The sequence below is a fragment of the Schistosoma mansoni genome (genome assembly GCF_000237925.1).
Source record: "Schistosoma mansoni, WGS project CABG00000000 data, supercontig 0062, strain Puerto Rico, whole genome shotgun sequence".
In the NCBI taxonomy this organism is placed as follows: Eukaryota; Metazoa; Platyhelminthes; class Trematoda; order Strigeidida; family Schistosomatidae; genus Schistosoma; species Schistosoma mansoni.
Window position 1 is genome coordinate 514,249 of NW_017386029.1, and position 21,144 is coordinate 535,392.

General features: G+C 34.4%; 1 protein-coding gene across 1 annotated transcript; it reads right to left on the reverse strand.

Annotated features, from left to right (window-relative positions):
- Positions 1-341: 341 nt before the first annotated feature.
- Positions 342-15,530, reverse strand: Smp_149520 (hypothetical protein; the record flags this gene model as incomplete). Its single annotated transcript, XM_018790542.1, has 3 exons — positions 342-824; positions 5,587-5,826; positions 15,477-15,530. The coding sequence occupies 3 exons, from the start codon at positions 15,528-15,530 to the stop codon at positions 342-344; spliced, it is 777 nt and encodes a 258-aa protein (XP_018646174.1).
- Between the last annotated feature and the right edge of the window lie 5,614 nt (positions 15,531-21,144).

The following is a 21,144-nucleotide window of genomic DNA, read 5'->3' on the forward strand; positions in this document are numbered from 1 at the left end:
TATCGGAAATGATGATTTACTTCCAGCCGAAAACTATAAATACATGAGATTTTTGTACTATATTTGACACTGTTTTGGAAATAATATTCCTACTTATCGGTCTTCTGTCTTCTCTCTTGCGACTTGAGAGGGTTCTAGCGTTTGAGTGTTCAAGTAATACGTGACATACTAGGAATCTAAGATCAAGATATAACATCTCCCATCCCCAAAAAATGTTAAACTTTGGTTATACACAAGATTTTTCTTTCACCAACTTTAATATTACTTTAATAGATAGAATATATGTATGCGAATATTAAAAAGAACGAATATAAATTTTCAGGAAATAATTGTGAAGTCATTCACTCCTTATTTTTGTAAACTTGTAAATTAATTTTTGTTGATAAACGTTTTTGTGCTTTAGCATATTGTTCATTGTATTTCATAGGCATATGAGATTCAATGTCTATTAGATCATCAGTTAATTTTGTTATAGAACTTGATGTAATCACTGAACATGTCAATCTTGATGATGACGACGACGACGATGATGATGCATTGGATGATTTCGTTGACATTGTCAAAGAAGTTGAAGTAAAAGAACGAATGAAATTTTCATTTTGTGAAATCTTATTACGTAAATTCATTATGAAATAACATAAATACTCTATGAAATAATCCATTAAAACATGTAATTCCGAGATGAATATCTCCAAATCAATATTTGAATTCATCAAGTTATTCTTCTTCTTATTATTATCATATTCAACAACTATTCTATTGGCTATAGTATTTGACATGTGGGATTTTCTTGATTCACATATTTCAATCATTATGTTGGATATCTATTGTTAAATTAGAATAAATAATGAATGATTTAAAGAATGAAAAAAATATTCATTCGCTGAGATTTTACAAATTTATTCATATGCTCACTAGTGACTGACTTCGAGAGGTAAATCCAGGAGTTCTAGTGAGAAGCAGTGATTAGTGGAGTTCAAATCACGTCTGTTGTGAGATATCGACTCACAGAAGACAATTGGTGAACAGTTGCTCAACTTTGTGGATTGGTTGGAGTTAGACATAAACATCATGGGATGCCGGCTCAGTGGTGTGTCGGTTAAGTGCTCTGGAGCGAGACTGGTTTGTCCTGGTTTGAATCTCGCGAGGCGAGGTTGTAAATGAGCATTGCTGAGGAGACCCACAATAGGACGAGACGGCCGTCCAGTGCTTCCAGGTTTTCCCTGCTGACTCATGCTTTCAACTATGAAAATAAATTCTTCCTCTTTAATGTCTCACATCAACTCGGTGCCCAAATACTGTGGAACTATTCGATCAAATTTAGATGAAAGTTCTTATATATTAACCAAACTTGATAATGTTTTCTTAGTGAGAAGTTCATATTATTGTTACGTTTGATTTCGAACCTCTGAAGTGAAATATACTTTTTGACTTCAAAATGAATGATTTTCATGATAAATATCATCTTATCTGATGATAAAAGCTGAGAGTTACAGTGTAAAAACTAGTATTGAAATACATGTAGACTCAGCTGATGAGTTGCGAATAGGACGAAAAGCCCATTACACATAGAGTATATGTATCAAAATTCAATTCTGAATATTAACAACACTGTGATTCAAACCCTTAATATTGATGATATAAACATAAATCGATACACATTTAAATTCAGTAACTCAGTGGATAACACTGTGATACATATATATTAACCTAAGAGGTCCCAAATAGGACAGAATACGCTTTTTGGATTACCCTACCTGGCATTATTCATCTACTCTAAATTTTATTCTCTCTTTTTCATCTATCGGTTAAATGCTCTGGCGCCAGACTGATAGGTCCTGGGTTCGAATCTCGCGAGGCGGGATCGTGGATGAGCACTGTTGAGGAGTCCCACACTGGGACGAGACGGCCGTTCAGTGCTTCCAGGTTTTCCATGGTGGTCTAGCTTCAATCGACTCATGATTTCAACTGTGAAAATACTGAAATCTCCACAAAACCCCTTCTGATAATAAATCTATCAGTTCTGCAATTTTATGTTTTCACATAGTCAATCGACCATAATAATTCTCAGTTTATTTAAACCATCCCATACAGAACGAAACTCGCCATTATATACACCTCTACTTATAATACTTATAACCTAATGGAAATATCGAAGCAGTTCGCATAGGATGCACATATGACCAAAAGAAATGACTGATCAATTACAGTTTTAAACATCAATGGGTAGATTTAAACAACCAATATAAAAATGAATTGGAATAATAAATGGTTAAATAGGTGGTCATAAATACTTCTGTCATTATCATACATAATTCGCGTGATGAATATATGAATAAAATGTTTGATCACATTATATAACAATATATAGATGTCAATAGGTTCACAACTAGGGATTTTAAAAAAAATTCAAAACGGAATAATGAATTTATAGTTGGTTGACTACTATTTCCATTCAGTAAAATGATATCACGTCTTTATTCATACGTTCGGCTATAAGCTTGATGGGTGCACGAACACCTGGATGAGAAAGATTGTGTAACGTATTGAAGACGTTGCGTCGATAATGTTTTGGTACGATTGGTCGATCCCTACCTGTAGATGTGTCACATAGTTAGGTTTTCTTACTTGTTCCCATCTGTTTAATACGCAAAACAAATGAAGTAATGAATAACTCAAAAGAGAGTACACATTTTGGCGTATATAGAAGACAGTGTATCATAGAACAGTCATACGATAAATATTCATTTAGAATATACGATCGTCTTTTCTTTCTATCGCTGAAGAGCAATTACTCACGTCACATTATTTTCATCAATGAATGCCAACACAGGTAGTCAGCCCTATTTTCTGGTGTGATCACTGACAATATTAGGTAAGAATAATAAATCGACTTCAAAAATAGTAAAAAAATCATTTTCCTGGCTGAATACTAATTAAATAAGGTATCCTAAAATGGAATAATTATTGGTTCAACTATTTGGCGATTCAATTGGACATTATCTTCCAAATATTTCTAAAACCTTTCCTTTTCAGAATACTAGGCAAAATATGGAGATTTCTTGATGAGTTGTTGTATATAATCGTCCGTAACGTGGAAGTAAATATGATTACGATAGCTTACAAATATATTTCTGTTCTTGAGAACATCAGATAATCGCCTTTATCCAGTTCTTGGATGACTGTTGTTCTAATTTATCCCTTCTTTTTAGTTTTATTTCCTATGTTGCAGTGGTCTTACTAAAATCTCAATAGTAATTCTATAAAGCCAGTTACTGCTGTCGAATCTGATGTTCCTGATGACTTAAAAACAATCTCCACCTTAAATTCACATGAAATCGTAGTAGTACTGCAGTATCACGAAGCAGGATATGAAGTTAATTAAGTATCGGGTTCAAAATAGAATGAAATCTTAATGAACCAGAAGAGATCTCCTATTATACTCCAGTTCACGTGTGTGTGTCAATCCCTTAGGAAGCTTAAGGTGATTAGACTCGTAAAATAATCGGAGTTACATAAACCATATGAGTAGGTCAAAGAAAGTCCAAACAATTTTTGAAAAGCACCTCAAACGGTACAACACAATCTTTTCTAGTGTTTTTCAGTTCAATAAACTCGTAACTGGAGACAATTTAAAGAAAAAGGAAATGGACCCTGAGATAATCAAGTGTGAATTCATGTGACTCCAAGATGATCACATTGTTTTCGTGGGGGAGGAGAGATTATAGGTATTCTGATGGTTTTTTAGTTTTAATTAATATCCAGTCTCATCTTCCTTTTTTTAAAAGTAATTTGTGGCTAACGAGAAACACAAAACACCATCCCTACATTCCTTCAAAAAGAGGAACTATCAAAATAGGTCTAGTATTGAAGACATTGGAACTTTTGGGAATATCTTATTGATTGTTATTACCCATATTTCCATTGTATAACTAAATTATTATGGTTCTCTATTCTTGTTATCGTAAGCTTTTGTTGAACATAATGATTGTTGCTACACTTTTGATTATTCTAAAATCATGGTTAGTCAATTTTTCACGGCTTGCTTTGTTCATTGCCACCCTTTAGCTTTTTTACGTATAAACGACGACTTTTATTTTGTGGTGTGAGGCGGACCTAGACGCCTGTAAATAAACGTGTGTGTGTTCGAACTATAATATTATAAGCTAACCTTCTGTATTCCAATATCTGGACTCAAGACTGGGATCAGAAGAAAACGCTTATATCGGTGACCCAAAAAGAGTCAAGATTATCTTACCAGTCCTCAAGGTTACTCGTACTAGACTTGGCATGTTAGTGACCAAGTTAAGTAATCAATCGATAGATGGACTAACGAACTAGGAATCGAAAAGCATAAATTAAGATTTCGATTGGTGCGTTTCCTCTTGGGCTATTGATTAAGGGAATAAAGACTAGCGATAGTTATAATGCAAAGGACTTTTCAGAAATTCACAGCCACTGTTCCAGGACATTCAAGCTTCACAGTGTGCCCGTTACCTTTAGACTATTGAGTTGATGTACAATCGTCTACTTTTATAACTTCAACCATTATGGAGTACAATCACCTAACGACATTATTGGGTAACTGTTTTGCACCAATCATGACTGAAGTCCCTCAGTCATGATCTTTTGAAGAAACTTTGAAAATCTCGAAACTAGTCACTAGTGATCGTACGATTTCTGTTTGATAGGTATAACTTATGAAAATTAGCTGAAGTGGAATTTATATTTCCTCACATATTGATATCAGCTGAAAAAATATTTTGAAAAGAAGGCAACACTGAACAAGAGTTTCATTCTACTATGGAACTCACCAGACGTTATCAATCTGATGTGTGAGCGAGAATGATAATGATTGACTGTTTGCTTAGTCAGACTTGTAGATAGTCTGACAGGTTCTAGATAAGTCATATATTCTCTTAACCTTGTTATTATTGTGATTTTGTCGGCTTTTGATGTGGAAACATACTTACGTTCTAGTCAGGCTAGTCACGTGTTCTTGATCTGTGTTGTGTTGAAGTCCTGTAGAATAGACACTGGGAGGGTATCTAGTGTAGATATTCGTCTAAGGTAAATTAAAGTCTCATTGCTGTAGACGGGGAAGACCAAGAGTTATAACACAATCTTCACAAACGTTGTAATGAAATTCCAATATACGTTTTATATTTATATGTATAGTGCTTGGCATATAAGGTGAATATCACGTGTTTGATTGTGTATATGGCCATGAATGCTTATCCTGTCTGCAATATCTATAATTTTAATGAATAGTCAATTAGAAATTCCAGATTCTTGTTGATTTTTCAGTTGATATTAGTTTTATAATAAAAGTTATCTTCCGCGAGGCGAGATCGTGGATGCGCATTGCTGAGGAGTCCCACAATGGGACGAAACGGCCGTCCAGTGTTTCTAGGTTTTCCATGGTGGTCTATCATCAATTGACTCATGATTTCAACTATGAAAATACTCAAATCTCCACACAAAAAAACTCCTTCTGATAATAATTCAATAGATATCAATGAACATTATCTGAATAATAGTAAAAAGTAAAAAAAAGCCCAAATCAATAAATGTAACTTTTATTACCTTAAAAATGTAGTATATAATTGGTATTCCATTACTATTAGGATTTCTATAATTTAAAATACCTTCAATGACAAATTTCATTTTATCCCTTTCATCTTCGATGATGGTATGTAACCACTTCAATTGATTAATTAAATGTTCATAAAAATGATAATTTTCATTAATCACTTGAATTAAACGATTCAAACGATAATAATGGGTGAGTTCTGCTAAAGTAGGTTTCATAGGAGTTAATTCAATCTGAAATTTAATGAACAGTGTTTGAAAGTATATGGATCAAACCGTAACAGAAGATTATATATATATATATATATATATATATACTGATTGATCTCTGAGTACTGACCAGTGTCATTCGGTCGATTACTTGAGACTAATAGAATTCTATTCATAATGTTGTATTCTAGCCCCTAATCTAAATGATGAAACGCCGCATGCACTATTTAATAGTTCTTCTATGTAAACACCAAGTCACTGACTTGCTATGCTGACTAGTGATAGTAAATCAGTTGATGAGGTTGTGAATCTTCATCGACTGAGATGGTTGGGCCACGTGTTACGTATGCCTGAACACCGATTACCACGACGCGCTATGCTGACTAGTATTGGGGATGGTTAGAAGAGAGTTAGGGGCGACCAAACCAAAATGTGGCATCAATGCTTGAAGTCACTAACTTCTAGTCTGAGCCATGTTGGTAGATGCAGGCTACCCGGTTGGGGTCCGCGTGACTATCGTAACCAATAGTTGGAGACTCTGGGTGACATGGCTCAGAATCTATCACAATGACACAGGTGTATACACTCTTAATCTTCCCTTAAACCTTGAGATTAAAATTGCTTCATAACTTTCTTCCCTCCTATACTATATCCTTATATACAACCTATCTTTTATATACTACCACCACTAAATTAATTACTTCTATGAATCCGGTGTTCATCTTGTTTTGCTAACGAGATATGGCAACTTGGACCGATGCATAAATGTGCCTGGTCCTACGTTATAGCTGACTGACTGACAACCGCTTACCAGTTCGAAAAATCTCTTACTTTTGAATAGTAAAATGAAAACAAAAGTTTGGAAGTACAGAAGAAGCAGTACTTAGTTTGAGTATACAAAAAAGATAGGTATTTATAGGATTATATGTGACCTTTTGATTCGAGAAGCTCCTGAAAAATGTGCTAAAATTGGTAAAAATATCGGCAGTTGTCTAGCATAGATAATAAAAACCTAATTTTTCCCTTACAAGTTTCCAGAGAACTCTGATTGGACGAGATATTTTTGGTATTTTCTCGCCTTTTTGATAGCTTTTTGAGGAACTGTCTTGGTCTCCGATGTTACATGACCGATAGTAATCAGCAGAAAACCCTGGAATTAAGTTACATGTTCTAAGTACTCACACCAACAATATGAGATATATGGAATCATCTTAGTTTCTAACTGATAGTAATTTGGTACGGAATTGTGTTCCATCTTGCGGCTAGTCACCACAATCTCCACAAAACCCTATAGTGACAACAGTCATGTGCTCATTAGTGATTTGCTTAAAGATGTAATTCATGGAGTTCTAGCGAGAAGCTGTGACTAATGGAGCCCAAATGTATCGAGTATCAGAGAGTTATCTACTCCAGAGAATGCAAGATGGTCGTCCACTACCGCAAAATGAATGAGGTTAAAAGTGTACACCATTGGATGCAGGCTCAGTGATCTAGAAGTGAGACACTTTTACGCAAGACCGAAGGTTTGAGGTTTGATTCATTGTAGTGGGGTAGTAGATCCACGTTGCTAAAGGATTCCATACCAGGACGAGACAGCAGTATAGGACTTAGTGGCGGTTTATTTAAGATGAGTTCGTGCTTTATAATATAAAAATCCTATAATCTCTACAATACCTCTAGGACGTTTGTCTGTGTGTATCTCAGAAAGTTGTCACCCTGATTGTTAAAGGCGGAGAAAAGAAAATAATGAAACTGGGATAGTTACTCACTAACGATGATCAACTGGTATAATTTTACCAAGTATTTCTCATTTGATCATTTCATAATATTTTTGAACTGGAATTAACCTCAGCTATGTGTTATGTACACATCCAATTTTGTCCAGTTTGAAATGATCAATGAAAAATACAAATATTGTAAAAGTCATAGCTTGAAATGAAATTATTAAAATTACAGTCAAATCAGAAGGGGTTTTGTGGAGATTTCAGTATTTTTCATAGTTGAAATCATGAGTCAATTGAAGCTAGACCACCATGGAAAACCTAGAATCATTAAACGGCCGTTTCGTCCTATTATAGGACTCTTCAGCAGTGCGCATTCACGACCCCGCATTCGCGAGATCCGAATCCAGGACCTATCAGTCTGGCGCCAGAGCACTTAACCGATAGACCACTGAGCCGGCATCCAACGGTGTTAATGTCTAACTTCAACCAATCCGCGATGTTTGAGAAACCGTTCACCAATTGTCTCCAGTGAGTTGTTTTTGGTTCGAATCTCACGAGTGCGAGGTCGTGGATGCGCATTGCTGAGAAGTCTCACAATAGGACGAAACAGCCGTCCAGTGCTTCCAGGTTTTCATGATGGTCTAGCTTTAATTAACTCATGTTTTCAACTTTGAAAAATTACAGTCAAATATTGTAATACTCATCCACTGAGAGAACTGGAAATAATCAAAAGTGATGAATACAGCACACTGGTTGGGCATGGTGACATGGAGGATAATCTTAATTATCAGCTTATTATAAATAGGTTATTAAATTTGAATGGAATATTTTCTAGTTATAGACTTATCGGTATTTATGAATTGTTGCATGTTATAATCTGGTACTTTACCTGTTTCTTCATCACGTGAACTGGTCATGATGAAAATAAAAGTACTCGTAACCACTGTTTTACCATTTATTGATCTATTTCATGGGAAATTTTTTAAATATTGAAAATGAGCATGGACTATAAATTGTGTTAACAAGTAAAATTACATTGTTGATAGATTTACTGTAAGCGACATAAATTACATAACATAGACTTGATGTATGTTGAAAAGTTTGTAAAAATGGATAGCAAATACCTACTTAACTTTCAATCTAACTAATTTGCTGATCATACTACATTCCGTTATTGTAAATATAGTCTAAAGATTCTTAACAAATATGAGAAGAAAAGTTAAAATTATATCATCAGAAGGGGTTTTTGTGGAGATTTAGTATTTTCAACTTCGAGAGGTAAATCCAGGAGTTCTAGTGAGAAGCAGTGATCAGTGGAGTTCAAATCACGTCTGTTGTGAGATATCGACTCACAGAAGACAATTGGTGAACGGTTGCTCAACTTCGTGGATTGGTTGGAGTTAGACATAAACACCATGGGATGCCGGCTGAGCGATGTGTCGGTTAAGTGCTCTGGCGCGAGACTGGTAGGCCCTGGGTTTGAATCTCGCGAGGCGAGGTCGTGAATGCGCACTGCTGAAGAGTCCCACGTCCAGTGCTTCCAGGTTTCCTCTGGTGGTCTAGCTTGAATTGACTCACGCTTTCAACTAATAAAATTATATGATGACTCTTATTACAATTTTTCGTCGTAAACTTATAAAGATAAATAATGATAATCCAAAGCCTATGTGATTGAGTAAAAATACAATACAACTTCTAAACAAGTTATTTATAACTCAGCCATGTACAGCATTCTTCTTTAATGAGTGAGCAGTGAGTAATAATCGATTTTAAATATGTTTGATCGTTTTCAGTATTGATCAAGTTGAGATCTAGTTACTAGTCTAAACAATTCAACATCACATTCACCAGATTTTGACATTACATAGTCAGTCGAAGGTAATCAGTAGAAAACATTGGACGTAGGTTTCATGTTAGTTAACTGTTATCATCAAGGTATATTCTCATCGTAATAAAAAGTAGGTATTTTAATCATTGTTACCTGAATTCACCTTAAAATAAATCCTAATAACCACCCAAGTAGGTACCTTGGGTAGAGAGAGGTAGAATTTTAATCATTCAGCTTTTGGAATTTGACTTATTGAATATCCAAGTCTAATTAATTTTGTTTACATAAAGTTAGTTATTACTGATGTACCTAATGATGTAATTGAGTTATGATTAACAGGGTAATCCAAAGAAGAAGCCAATCCAGAAAAGAAGTCAGTCAAAATAAATTTATGATCAATAACTGTAAGATTAACTCCGCCTGTAGCTCCTCCGGGGACTACTGCCGGTCCCAAGCCCGGGTAAAGGAGGAGGGTTAGCATGGGGTTAGTGACCCCATACCGTAGAAAACCAACTCGCTAAAAAACGCTAACAGCTGTAAGCTCATGAATAATTAGATCCCATTTAGATTGAATAAGTTGTTCTTCATTTATAGAAGATTTCTACCAGTTCAATTTTTTTCGCGGTAAATGTTAACCATGTTTATTCAACAGAAAGACTACTAAAATATGAGTTTTAAACTGTACAGCTCAGAAAACAAAACGTTTCAAATTGATCAATTTTTAAGTGTCATTATATGATAGTTCAACAGTTAGTAATATTTTGTGACCTTTGATATGAAGAGCAGTTATTCAACTAATCTCATAGCACCTCTTGAAAGGTAATATTAAATTAGACTATATTGTCAAAATTAACAACTGTTTATACGATAACATATGAAGATCATGAGTGTGTTTACGTTTGTAGGTAACGATTAGGACAGTAATACTATAGCTTTTGATGAGAATTACTGAATTCTAAGGTCAATCACATACGATAGTAGTACATTTTATATCAGAAAGTAAACCAGATTTTTTGAGGAGTCCCAAAATATTCCCCATCAAAATCTCTAGAAGCCAAGGAAACTCTAGGATATTTTCTATTCAACCAACATAGAATAGAAGCTTCTAATGAATATCTGGGATAATGAAAGATTATTTATCACTTTTTATTAGATGGTTACCCATGCCGTTACTATATTTGGAATGTTTCTAAAAAGTTCTGAGGACCAAAGTCTGATAAGACTCTATAAATACACTCGATTTTTGTACATAAACTAACCTCGTATTATAACACTGACTCATATTTCGCTCCTTTTTCTCGACCGTTTGAGCTAACGTATCGAATTAATCTGGGGTTATAGGAAGCGGCTAAGAGGTCACAATGCTTAAAAATAATTAATTTCTATGGTTTACAAGTTGACTTGGTCACTGTTCAACTTGAATGTCCTGAGATCTAGTGTTACAAGTATTACGGTTTCATAATATTGAATAACAATACTACTACTACTACTATTATTATTATTATTATTACTACTGCTACTACCACTACTACTAATAATAATTATTATTATTATTATTATTATTATTATTATTGTTATGCAAAACACAAGTTAAAGGAATATTACTTTACAACTGACTTTTCATAAGATTTTTAAGCTTATTTTGTGTAGATATTGTAGCTTTTAGTATAACCAGCCATTAAGGAAGTATTACAAGAATTTGAGAAAAGAAGGTAACTAAAAATTTGGAGGATTTACGAATCGAATCATTCAGGAGAGACTAATTAATTAAGGTTATGATTTTCGTTAAGTAAAAGGTCATATATATACATATATCTGATGCTTACTTACTTACTTACGCCTGTCACCTCTCGTGGAGGAGCATAGGTCACCTACATATATCTGATAGATACATATTTATTTTCTTTAAAGTACTCCCATTAAGTCTATTGGAAATCCATGAAGTCAGACTAAAGCATTCTAGTTAAAACGTATACATTTTAAATTCATTTTAGTATTGCTTGTTTTAATCTTCCCATCGATGTGTTAGGACTGCAACTGGTCAGTCTCTAATTGGCATATGTGCATACTGTGCGTATTGCCTCGATATAGCTTTAATTCACAAGCATGGTAAGCATAGGTGGATAGTGGCTAGCAGTGGAATCCATGACGCACGTTTCGTCCTATTTGGGACTCGTCAGCCGGATGTACTTGCATCTCAGAGTTGATGTTCACTATGGGACTCGAACCCAGTAACTTTCGCTTCAAACGCCATCGCGTTATCCACTCGGGCACTGAGGACGAAACGCGCGTCCTGGATTCCACTGCTAGCCACTATCCATCTTTGCTTACCGTATACATTTTATTTGATCCCGATCTTAATATATGACAGATTTCTATCACAAACCGATTCACATGAAAACCATGCAAAAGCTAAAATGAACCAGATAACTGTTCTGTCTCACTTCCCGACTTCTTAGCAATTCCTATCAATTAGCCATGGTTTACAATAATTCTATCAGATTAAATCAGTTTAAGATAAAAACTATCATCTAGTAAAGCATATCACTTTATTCGAAACGTTATTGTATTTCAACAAATATTCAAGGTCATTTAAAACATTGATCATCAAACATCTGCTATAATACACAATATAGAAAAGTTTTCACTTACAAAAACAACTTATTCTGAGTGCACTTTTAAGGCAAACTATTTCCTTTGTTTTCTATTTTGTTTCTAAATTAGAAATTAGACTGTAAGCTAGTGATTGCCCTGATTTCTGGAAACCACTGGGTATTGATAAAATATGATGAATACTGGTTTAGTTGTATATATATATATATATAGACTGTAAAACTGGTAATCGGGTTAGTGACCTTGAGATAGTCAATTCCTTTCCCACCCGATTCATTTACTGATAGTTATTTTGCTAATATTGTTGCAAAACTAAAACGTACTAGCTAGTTGAATGAATAGACAGAATAAGTTTATAAAAACTTTATTTCGCAAAATGTATCATACATATATCTCATCCCCTTTCAAAATAATCACCATTTGAGGTAAGGCACTTATCTCATTTTTCACTCTTCAGTATATCTCTTGAAGTCCTCAAAAACCAGAAACTTTAATTACTTTAGTGTTTCAGCTTTTACTAGAATCCGGTGAACACACACAACTTATTAATTCAAAAACTGCTCGAAAAGTGGAATGATGATAGAAGAGGACAAGAGATCATATAGGTTTGGTGCTTTCATAAACGGAAGAGGTTGAAATTCCTCCTGACATTTTATAATCCTTTTAGTCTTCATTGCGTTCATTGAAGTACATAATGCATATGAAAAAGCAGTTTTCTCCAATGTGTTATATACCAAAAGTATATGTTTACATTTGTTGAACATTTTGACAGTTTTTTCCAGTAATTCCCACAAATTGCATAGTGGCAAATTCAGTCATTATTTCGGTATGTATTGCAACCTAATAAATATTCACTGTTTTAATATTTGTTTAGCATAAAAATTATTTTAGGTTATAATCACTTAAACTCAATTAATAATCATATAAAAAACGATTTAATGTAAAGAGTGATATTTTACCATAAATATATTCTTTGCCTAATTCCGCCTGTAGCTCCCTCTCGGAAGCTACTGCCGGTTCCAAGCCCGGGTAAAGCATGAGGGTTGGGCATGGGGTTAGCGAACCCATCCCGTAGAAAACCAACTCGCTAAAAAAATGCTAACCAGAAAAAATTATTCAAACCATTTGAACTCTGCACTGGGAGTAGAAGGAATAGTTGTGACGTCTCATGATGAAAGCCGAGTTCCTTGGGAAGTCATGAGGCCGATGCACCACCCAAGTAATATTCTTCGCCATCTCAAACTAAGCTTTTTTGTCTTCATAGTTTGGAGTTTTAGTCACGAATATTAAGAGAGATATTACTGAAGAGTAAGTTAGGTTATAGCCAATCAGGAAGGTCACATTCATGTTCCGCTAAGTATTCTGTACCGTTATTCTAACCTTTTTAGACATCGCCCACCTAAAAGCAGGTAATACTGGTAGTAACCAGGGTAATTTACAAATTCCAATTTCAGCCATGATAAAATCTCTTCTGGTCACATTATTAACATTTATCTTTTTCCTTATAATAAACGAAACTAGAGACTGTATATGCGTGTTTGAATAATTTACGATCACTTGTCGTTATTTTTTGGCATAGAATGATAAACCCACCTACTCAAACTGTCAGTAATTGTATTGATATCATTATAAGATCATATGATCATTTTTTAGATTATGCATTTTAAACTGATCAAATTTATACATTTTAGTTACGATGAGAAAGGAATAAAAGTAATTTTGAACTTGTGTCGGTTGACCTTGAATTGGAAAATTAATTTTCATTGAGATTAAAAGGGTAATTTTGATTTTAAAAAATATTGAAAAAGCAATGGGTGGTAGACTTCTATTTCGTTCTAGGAAGAAACGCTGGAAGTGGATTGGGCACACTTTGAGGAAATCACCGAATTGCGTCACAAGACAAGCCCTCACATGGAATCCCCAAGGATAAAGGAAAAGAGGAAGACCAAAGAACACATTACACCCAGAAATGGAGACAGACATCAGAAGAATGAACAAAAATTGAAGAGAACTAGAAAAGAAGGCCCAGGACAGAGTGGGTTTGAGAATGCTGGTCGGCGGTCTATGCTCCCTTGAGAGTAACAGGCGTAAGTAAGTAAGTAAATAAGTTTGAGACTATTTCGTATTGAAGACCCATGAATTACAATGATCTTAACGTTACTTGACTGGCATGTTACTTTTATTTGATCTCTAATATGAGATTTAGTGGTACACAATTCTAAATTTAGGCTTACTGGTATTAGTAGAGCATATTAATAACTGGAACACTGACTACTAAAATGAGAATGAACCAATCAACGAAAACGAATCGTAAGATTCTGCTGTGGTTTTGTTTTATAGACATCCATATTTAAACAATAAGATCTATGACATCAATAATAACTTCTAAAATGTGACCATTAAATGTGTAGGATGAACATTACAGACAAAGATAAACACTCTAAGATTATTCTTTTGAAATCAATAGTATGACTTTAAAAATATGTGAACTTTAAGTAAATATCTTGATTAAATTTCAATTTGTTTTGCACACTTAGTATATAAACTCATGTAGTGTTAGATACACACGATCTGTTGACCACAGGGTTGGATATTGTTATGCTCTCTCTTCAGTTTCAAATATATCTACATATCATCGGTATACACCGTTAACGAAAAGAAAATTAATATTGTGTTTCAAAAGTGATTGTGTATTGTATTCATTCTCGGAACATGAAAGTCCTGGATATAGTTGCACATGGTTTCAAAGGTATTTGCAATGAAGTCTATTAGTTGAACATGGTAATTATTCACTACATTTTAACTTTCAGAAGGACTTGACACGCATGACATTGATCACCACCCAGTGATCAATCAATTGTGATTACATCTCAGTCCTACAGGAGGTCGGTCGCGGCCCGAGTAGCTCAATGGTAAAGTCTCTGACTGTGAAGCTGGGTGACATGGGATCGAGTCCGTCGGGAAGCACCAGTTCCCTCAAGATTACAGGTACACCTTGCTGACGAGTGCCAAGTAGCACGAAACCCGGGTCCAGGGTTTCCTGTTGACCACATCCAACCACCATCTTATCTCAACATAGTGCACACAGTGTCGAGTCACCTAGACTAGTGGCCACATTGCAAATTGATCGATAGCATTCGATCAGCACTAAGAAGGACTTGACACGCATGACATTGATCACCACCCAGTGATCAATCAATTGTGATTTCAGAATTTCTTCAACGGATAACAGTTTATGATTATAAAAAGCTAATATATGAATGACTCAATGTTAATGCCTGTGACTTGCACTGTATGATATGAATTTAGATTTTACAGGTAATATTATTTCCTTTAAGATCACTAATTGATCGATGGAAATCGGTCAGTACTAGGATCTAGACAAATTTGACATCGGCCACTACTCAGTAATGAATTCATGTAAATATAATGCATGAAAAAAACAATGCTAACTATAGTAGTAATTTTAATAAAATAGTAGCCATGTTGAAAAAAAGATTTCAACTAACTTCAACTTTTAATCTGTTCAAATCATAACGTTTGATTAATCGACTGCTTGCCATCAAATTGGATACTGTATTCTCTAATACAATGAATATTGTACAATCCTTCATAATAATTCATAATTAATAGACAGAATCTATGAATAATGAATCAATTTATATACAGATTTAATCCAAATGGGTGTAACTTTCCCTGAATGTCATGTAAATACTACCAGTAATTTTATATTTAAATAAACAAAAAATTCTTCCCCGGAAGTACAATTCCTTGATATACATGTTTGTATATAATAGTTAGAGTAAATACTTGATTGGTTCATTAGAATTGCCACCATTCTGTGAATCCAGGTCAATTATTTTATGTACGTATACATAATTATATTCCTTTCTATAGAGTATGAGAATTGATTAAGCTTTCTAAGTAGTGTAATTATATGTGGGGGTTATATGATTATTGATTTCTGTCACTCATTATGTAATCTAAGCGAAGAGAAAGAAGGAATGTATATTTCTAAACAAATTATTCATTATACAAGTATAAAAGTGATATTTCAAAAACAAATGGGGGATTATATCCTGTAAATATAATAATTTAATGTAATGAGTTGTAGTTGTATTCAAATTATATATAGACTAATATATAATATTTTCATAGTTGAAATCATGAGTCAATTGAAGCTAGACCACCATGGAAAACCTGGAAACACTGGACGGCCGTTTCGTCCTATTATGGGACTCCTCAGTAGTGCGCATCCACGATCCCGCACTCGCGAGACTCCAACCCAGGACCTAACAGTCTCGCGTCGGATCACTTAACCGATAGACCACTGAGCCGGTATCCCACGGTGTTAATGTCTAACTTCAACCAATAATACATAATAATAATACATAATAAATGAACTTCATATCACTTAATGCTTAATAAAAGAGTAGAACGAACATATATAATCTAAAAGTAGTATGTATCCAACACACAGATATACACATGTTCAATTAAGTTATGAATAAACAGGGTTTTATTTAGAAGTATAGAAAAGATTTATGAGTTAGTAAGGTGATTTTTTTATGAAGTTTTCTTTAAATTAGACAGTTTATTCATGAAGTTTAAATTTTCTTTCTAAACAAAGTCATCAGGTCAAAATCATGAGTGTTAAAAAGATTAGTAACAATAATGGGAGGCAAAATCCGACTCACAGGTCCTCGTCGTGCCTCCTAGATCATGGCAACCATCCCATGTACTAACGTGAGCGGTAATGAGGGTGGCGGAGATCGGTCTAATCAACCATTCTACCAATACCCGAGAACGATTATGAATGCTACAAAGAGTCATTGCATAACTATTGAGGGTTCAAAAGAGTGGTAAAAAAATGAGTCTGCCCAAACAAAAACAAAAAAATGGGTTGTGAGTGTTATGTAATGGCTCTGCGTAAGCAGTGCAGAAACAGTTATCCCGCCCCAGTAGTTGTGCCGTGCTTCGATGTAGCACTCTTCTTAGAAGGGCCTACTAGGGTTCACCATTCTATATGGCTGGAAGGAGCAGTAACAATAATAATACAATGGTCTGTTCTGACATCGGGCAAATGATACGCACGTGTAATTGGCTAAGATTTGGCTTTATTTCTTAGGAAATAAATACAATACACGTCAGTGGTGGAAAAATAGGTGTATATTTGAGTGTTTAGTTATTTTTCTATTCAGTTAGTCGATAGAACTTCCCTCTCACTCATGAATAGGATTTCTGCGTCATAGTAACAGAATCAGATAACTCACAACATAATAAATGACAAAGGAAAAATTTGTGCAATGACAGAACAATTATTGGCAATAATCACTTGAATTCATTGCCGATAGAATGACCTGTTAGACACTTGGGATGCCCACAGTGGAAATAGCATTTATTTACTTAATTAAACTAAATAATGAAAGAATTGTGAGTTAACCCATTCCAAACATTGAACTATGGACAGAGTGGAACTAATCAATGGTTAATTGATTTTTATAGAATCATCTATTGTCTTAATTTCCATATTTAGTTATTAGTTTATAAACTGAGGTAACATGAACATGAGAAAATGATTTACATGTATTATTCTGATTATCAACATGAGGTTGGCAATGATTCAGAATACTTTTAAATTGACAACGAATAATCAATTCATGGATTAATTCAGAACATAAAAAGCTAATATGATGTATTATTTGGTATTATACTCCCCATAATAGTTTTATCCTTAAACTTTAATTACTTACTTATGCCTGTTACTCCTAATGGAGCATATACCGCCGACCAGCATTCTCAAACCTACTCTGTCCTGGGCCTTCTTTTCTAGTTCTGTCCAAATTTTATTCATCCTTCTCATGTCTCCATTTCTGGGTGTAATGTGTTCTTTGGTCTTCCTCTTTTCCTTTATCCTTGGGGATTCCATGTGAGGGCTTGCCTTGTGACGTTAAACTTTAATAATAATAATAATAATAATAATAATAACAATAATTGTAGTGGTTAACTCGTGTTTTAATTTTCGAATGGATTGGAATAACTGTATATTTGACTCGATCCAGATTAAGTTTTAGTATTTAAGCAAAGTTGGCGATCATCAAGGCTATTTGATGATAGATTTCCATGACATAATTTTTTATATAATGTGGTTATCCATATGGATAGGGACAAATGAGGAATTGTTTTTGTGTTGGAGAATTAGTTCCTGACTTCGGTTCGTAAAATATCATATATATAAATGGGTGTTTTTAGTTGTCTACAGATACCAAGTTGAGTTTGAGTATAATGACTAACGGTAGCAGTACACCATAGGAAAATTAATCAGTGAAACTCGAAATTGAATTTTCTACTTTTTTATGATAGTTATTCTCATTTTTATGTATTCATTTCATCTAATTCTTTCCGGTTACTTCTGATTTACAAATGACACAGTTTAGAAGTATTTATGCCGTTACGGATGTACAAGTTCACAATTCTTAAAGTATAATTCCGCGAGGCGGGATCGTGGATGTGCACTGTTGAGGAGTCCCACAATAGGACGAAACGGCCGTCCAGTGTTTCCACAGTGGTCTAGCTTCAACTGACTCACGATCTTAACTATATAAAACAAATCTATTATTACATAGATAAGATTTATAATAATTTATCCCAAATGCAATGTTGGCTGGCGTAGAAGAGGGTTGGGAAACTCGGCGTGACCGAATGAAGATATATGATTAGTGAATAAAATCACTAACTGTTGGATTGAACAATGCTAGATGATGCAAACTACTTTCGTTAGGGTCCGTGTGAGTATCGTAAATAATAGTTGAAGACGCTGAGTGACATGACTTAGATCCAGTTACAATGGTGAAAATACATTCACTCTGCTTTCCCTCAAATACTAAGCTTTTAAATAAGTTCATAACCTTGATTACTCAAATTCATTCCTTCTCGTATCATACTTTCTATACCTAATTCTTGTACTATCCCTGATACTACTAGCTCTACTACTTTGGTATTTTCATTGAAAGTTTCTTTTTTTTCTGTGAAAATGCCCCGACGCAATAAAGCCAAATTTTGGTCACTAGTGTGGACTTATTATTTGACCAAGTATATCAACCTGGTAAGAAAATTCCTTTTCACAGATTGAATTACCAGATAGCTAATGGCTGTCATACAAGAAATTTCGGTACCATAAACCAATGTACACTAGAATCACTTTATCAACGCCTTTTGACCTAACCTGTATTTAATATACACTAAAATCCGTACTCAGTCTGTCATCAGCATCGTGAACGAAGAACTTCATTCTGCAATGAAAAACTGTAGAGTGACGGACAAGAATGAGAACTGTTGGGAATGTGTGACCTTTAGAAATCTGTAGCCTCTAGTCGCTTTAAATTAATTAGAATCGTGTTTTTTTTCGTATCTTATAAAATATTTGTCATTTTACTACAGATACATTTCACTGATCAGTTGTCACTTGTTATTCATTCATTTTAAGGAGCTTGAGTCAATAATTAGGCACTCTTGATCAATCAGTCAAATATCCTTTCATACATTCGAATAGTTGGTTGTAGTCGTTATTACCAAATGAAAATCACTAAGATAACCTCATCACATTTCGTTGAGCAATTCTTCTTTTCGACATAACTTTTAGAGAGTATTACACGTTTTTCGTCATGTATTGGCACCAATCGAAATCTAGGGAGAGTTGAACATCTGTACCATTCTGGTTTGACTCATCAGATGCACTTAGGACTGAATTCAATATCTTGTGGGAAACATCATCTTCAGACTACTGAGTTGATGTGAAATGGTTTACCTTTAACTAACTAATACGCGACATGACATAACTACTATCCCGAGCCATTGGTGATTTGGATGAACTCCACCAACTGGAGGTTAGTTACTAGCGTACACATCATTACAATTCGGTTATAGCCATCTAACATCAATCGATGGTATTTTGTAACTATAAACTAAACTAGTTCTCACAACTCTGTGAAATTTTACTGTTTATCCACCTATCATTGATATCAATGACAAACTATTATTTATTGTCCTAAATAATTTAGAACGTCAAAATGGAGTGTAGTCAATAAATAGAACTGTTTCGAAATCTGTAAAACATCATGAAGATTCATACTTCAGTATAAAGATCTGTCGACTGTATTTATGAACAGATTCTAACATGACCGTTCATGCGCCGTGTCGTCAAATGTGTCTAGTTTAGGTGAACTAATCAAACACTAAATTAGGTATTAAACGCCACTTCCTAAGACTTCACCGTAATCCCCAAAAAAGTCACTTCTAGACGCTTTAACGCAAATGTAGGATATGTTCTTTTGTCCAAATATTAGATGGTTACCAATTATAGATATAGAGGAATTTCATAATCAATCCTTATTACTCACACGTCAGAATCCTAAAGGCAGTAAGGAAAACACTTTTATCAGACCTATTTGCACCTGTAGAATATCACAGGAATTCTTCGATTCGCGAGACCGACTTGTAGCTAATTACATCCACCATTTGTAACATGCAAGTCTAGAGAGCATTAGACTATTTACTAATTGTAAGCCCATCTAAAACGCGACCCAGATCGTCGAGTAAATAAGACAGCAACATAGAAGGTTCTTCCGTTTCGCTACACGTTTTCGAACTCCAATAAACAAATAATTCGCGATCTTGTAAATACCTTTGCTGAGACTATATTTCTATTTATCCAAGCTAAAATTCGTCCATTACTAAATAGACACAACAGCTAATTTCTAGCTGTTAGTGTACCGATAACTGTTCTTTTAACAATAAAGTTGTGGATGTACTTCGTTAGATGCAATTGATTCAAAACTATCTGAACAACGCTTTTTCAGACAGTGAAAATAACCATAGATTTGTAAAATCCCAATCGCCTGAAAAATGAATTTATAAAGCTTTGTTTCTTTAACGAATAAATAATACATTCAATGTAGAAGTTCCTCAACCACAATAGTAGACAAAATCAAGGCGTCAGATTTCAGATTATTAGTAACACAAACCGACTCCGGCTAAAATCATTAAAAACAAAGAAGTACTAGACAATTGCTTCGTTCTCGTATACGGCCTTCTATTGGTGAGCACCCGTCTTCATTCAATGATGGATGCAAGCTCTCCATACGGTATAAGTCATGAAGACTGTGAACCACTCTAAAA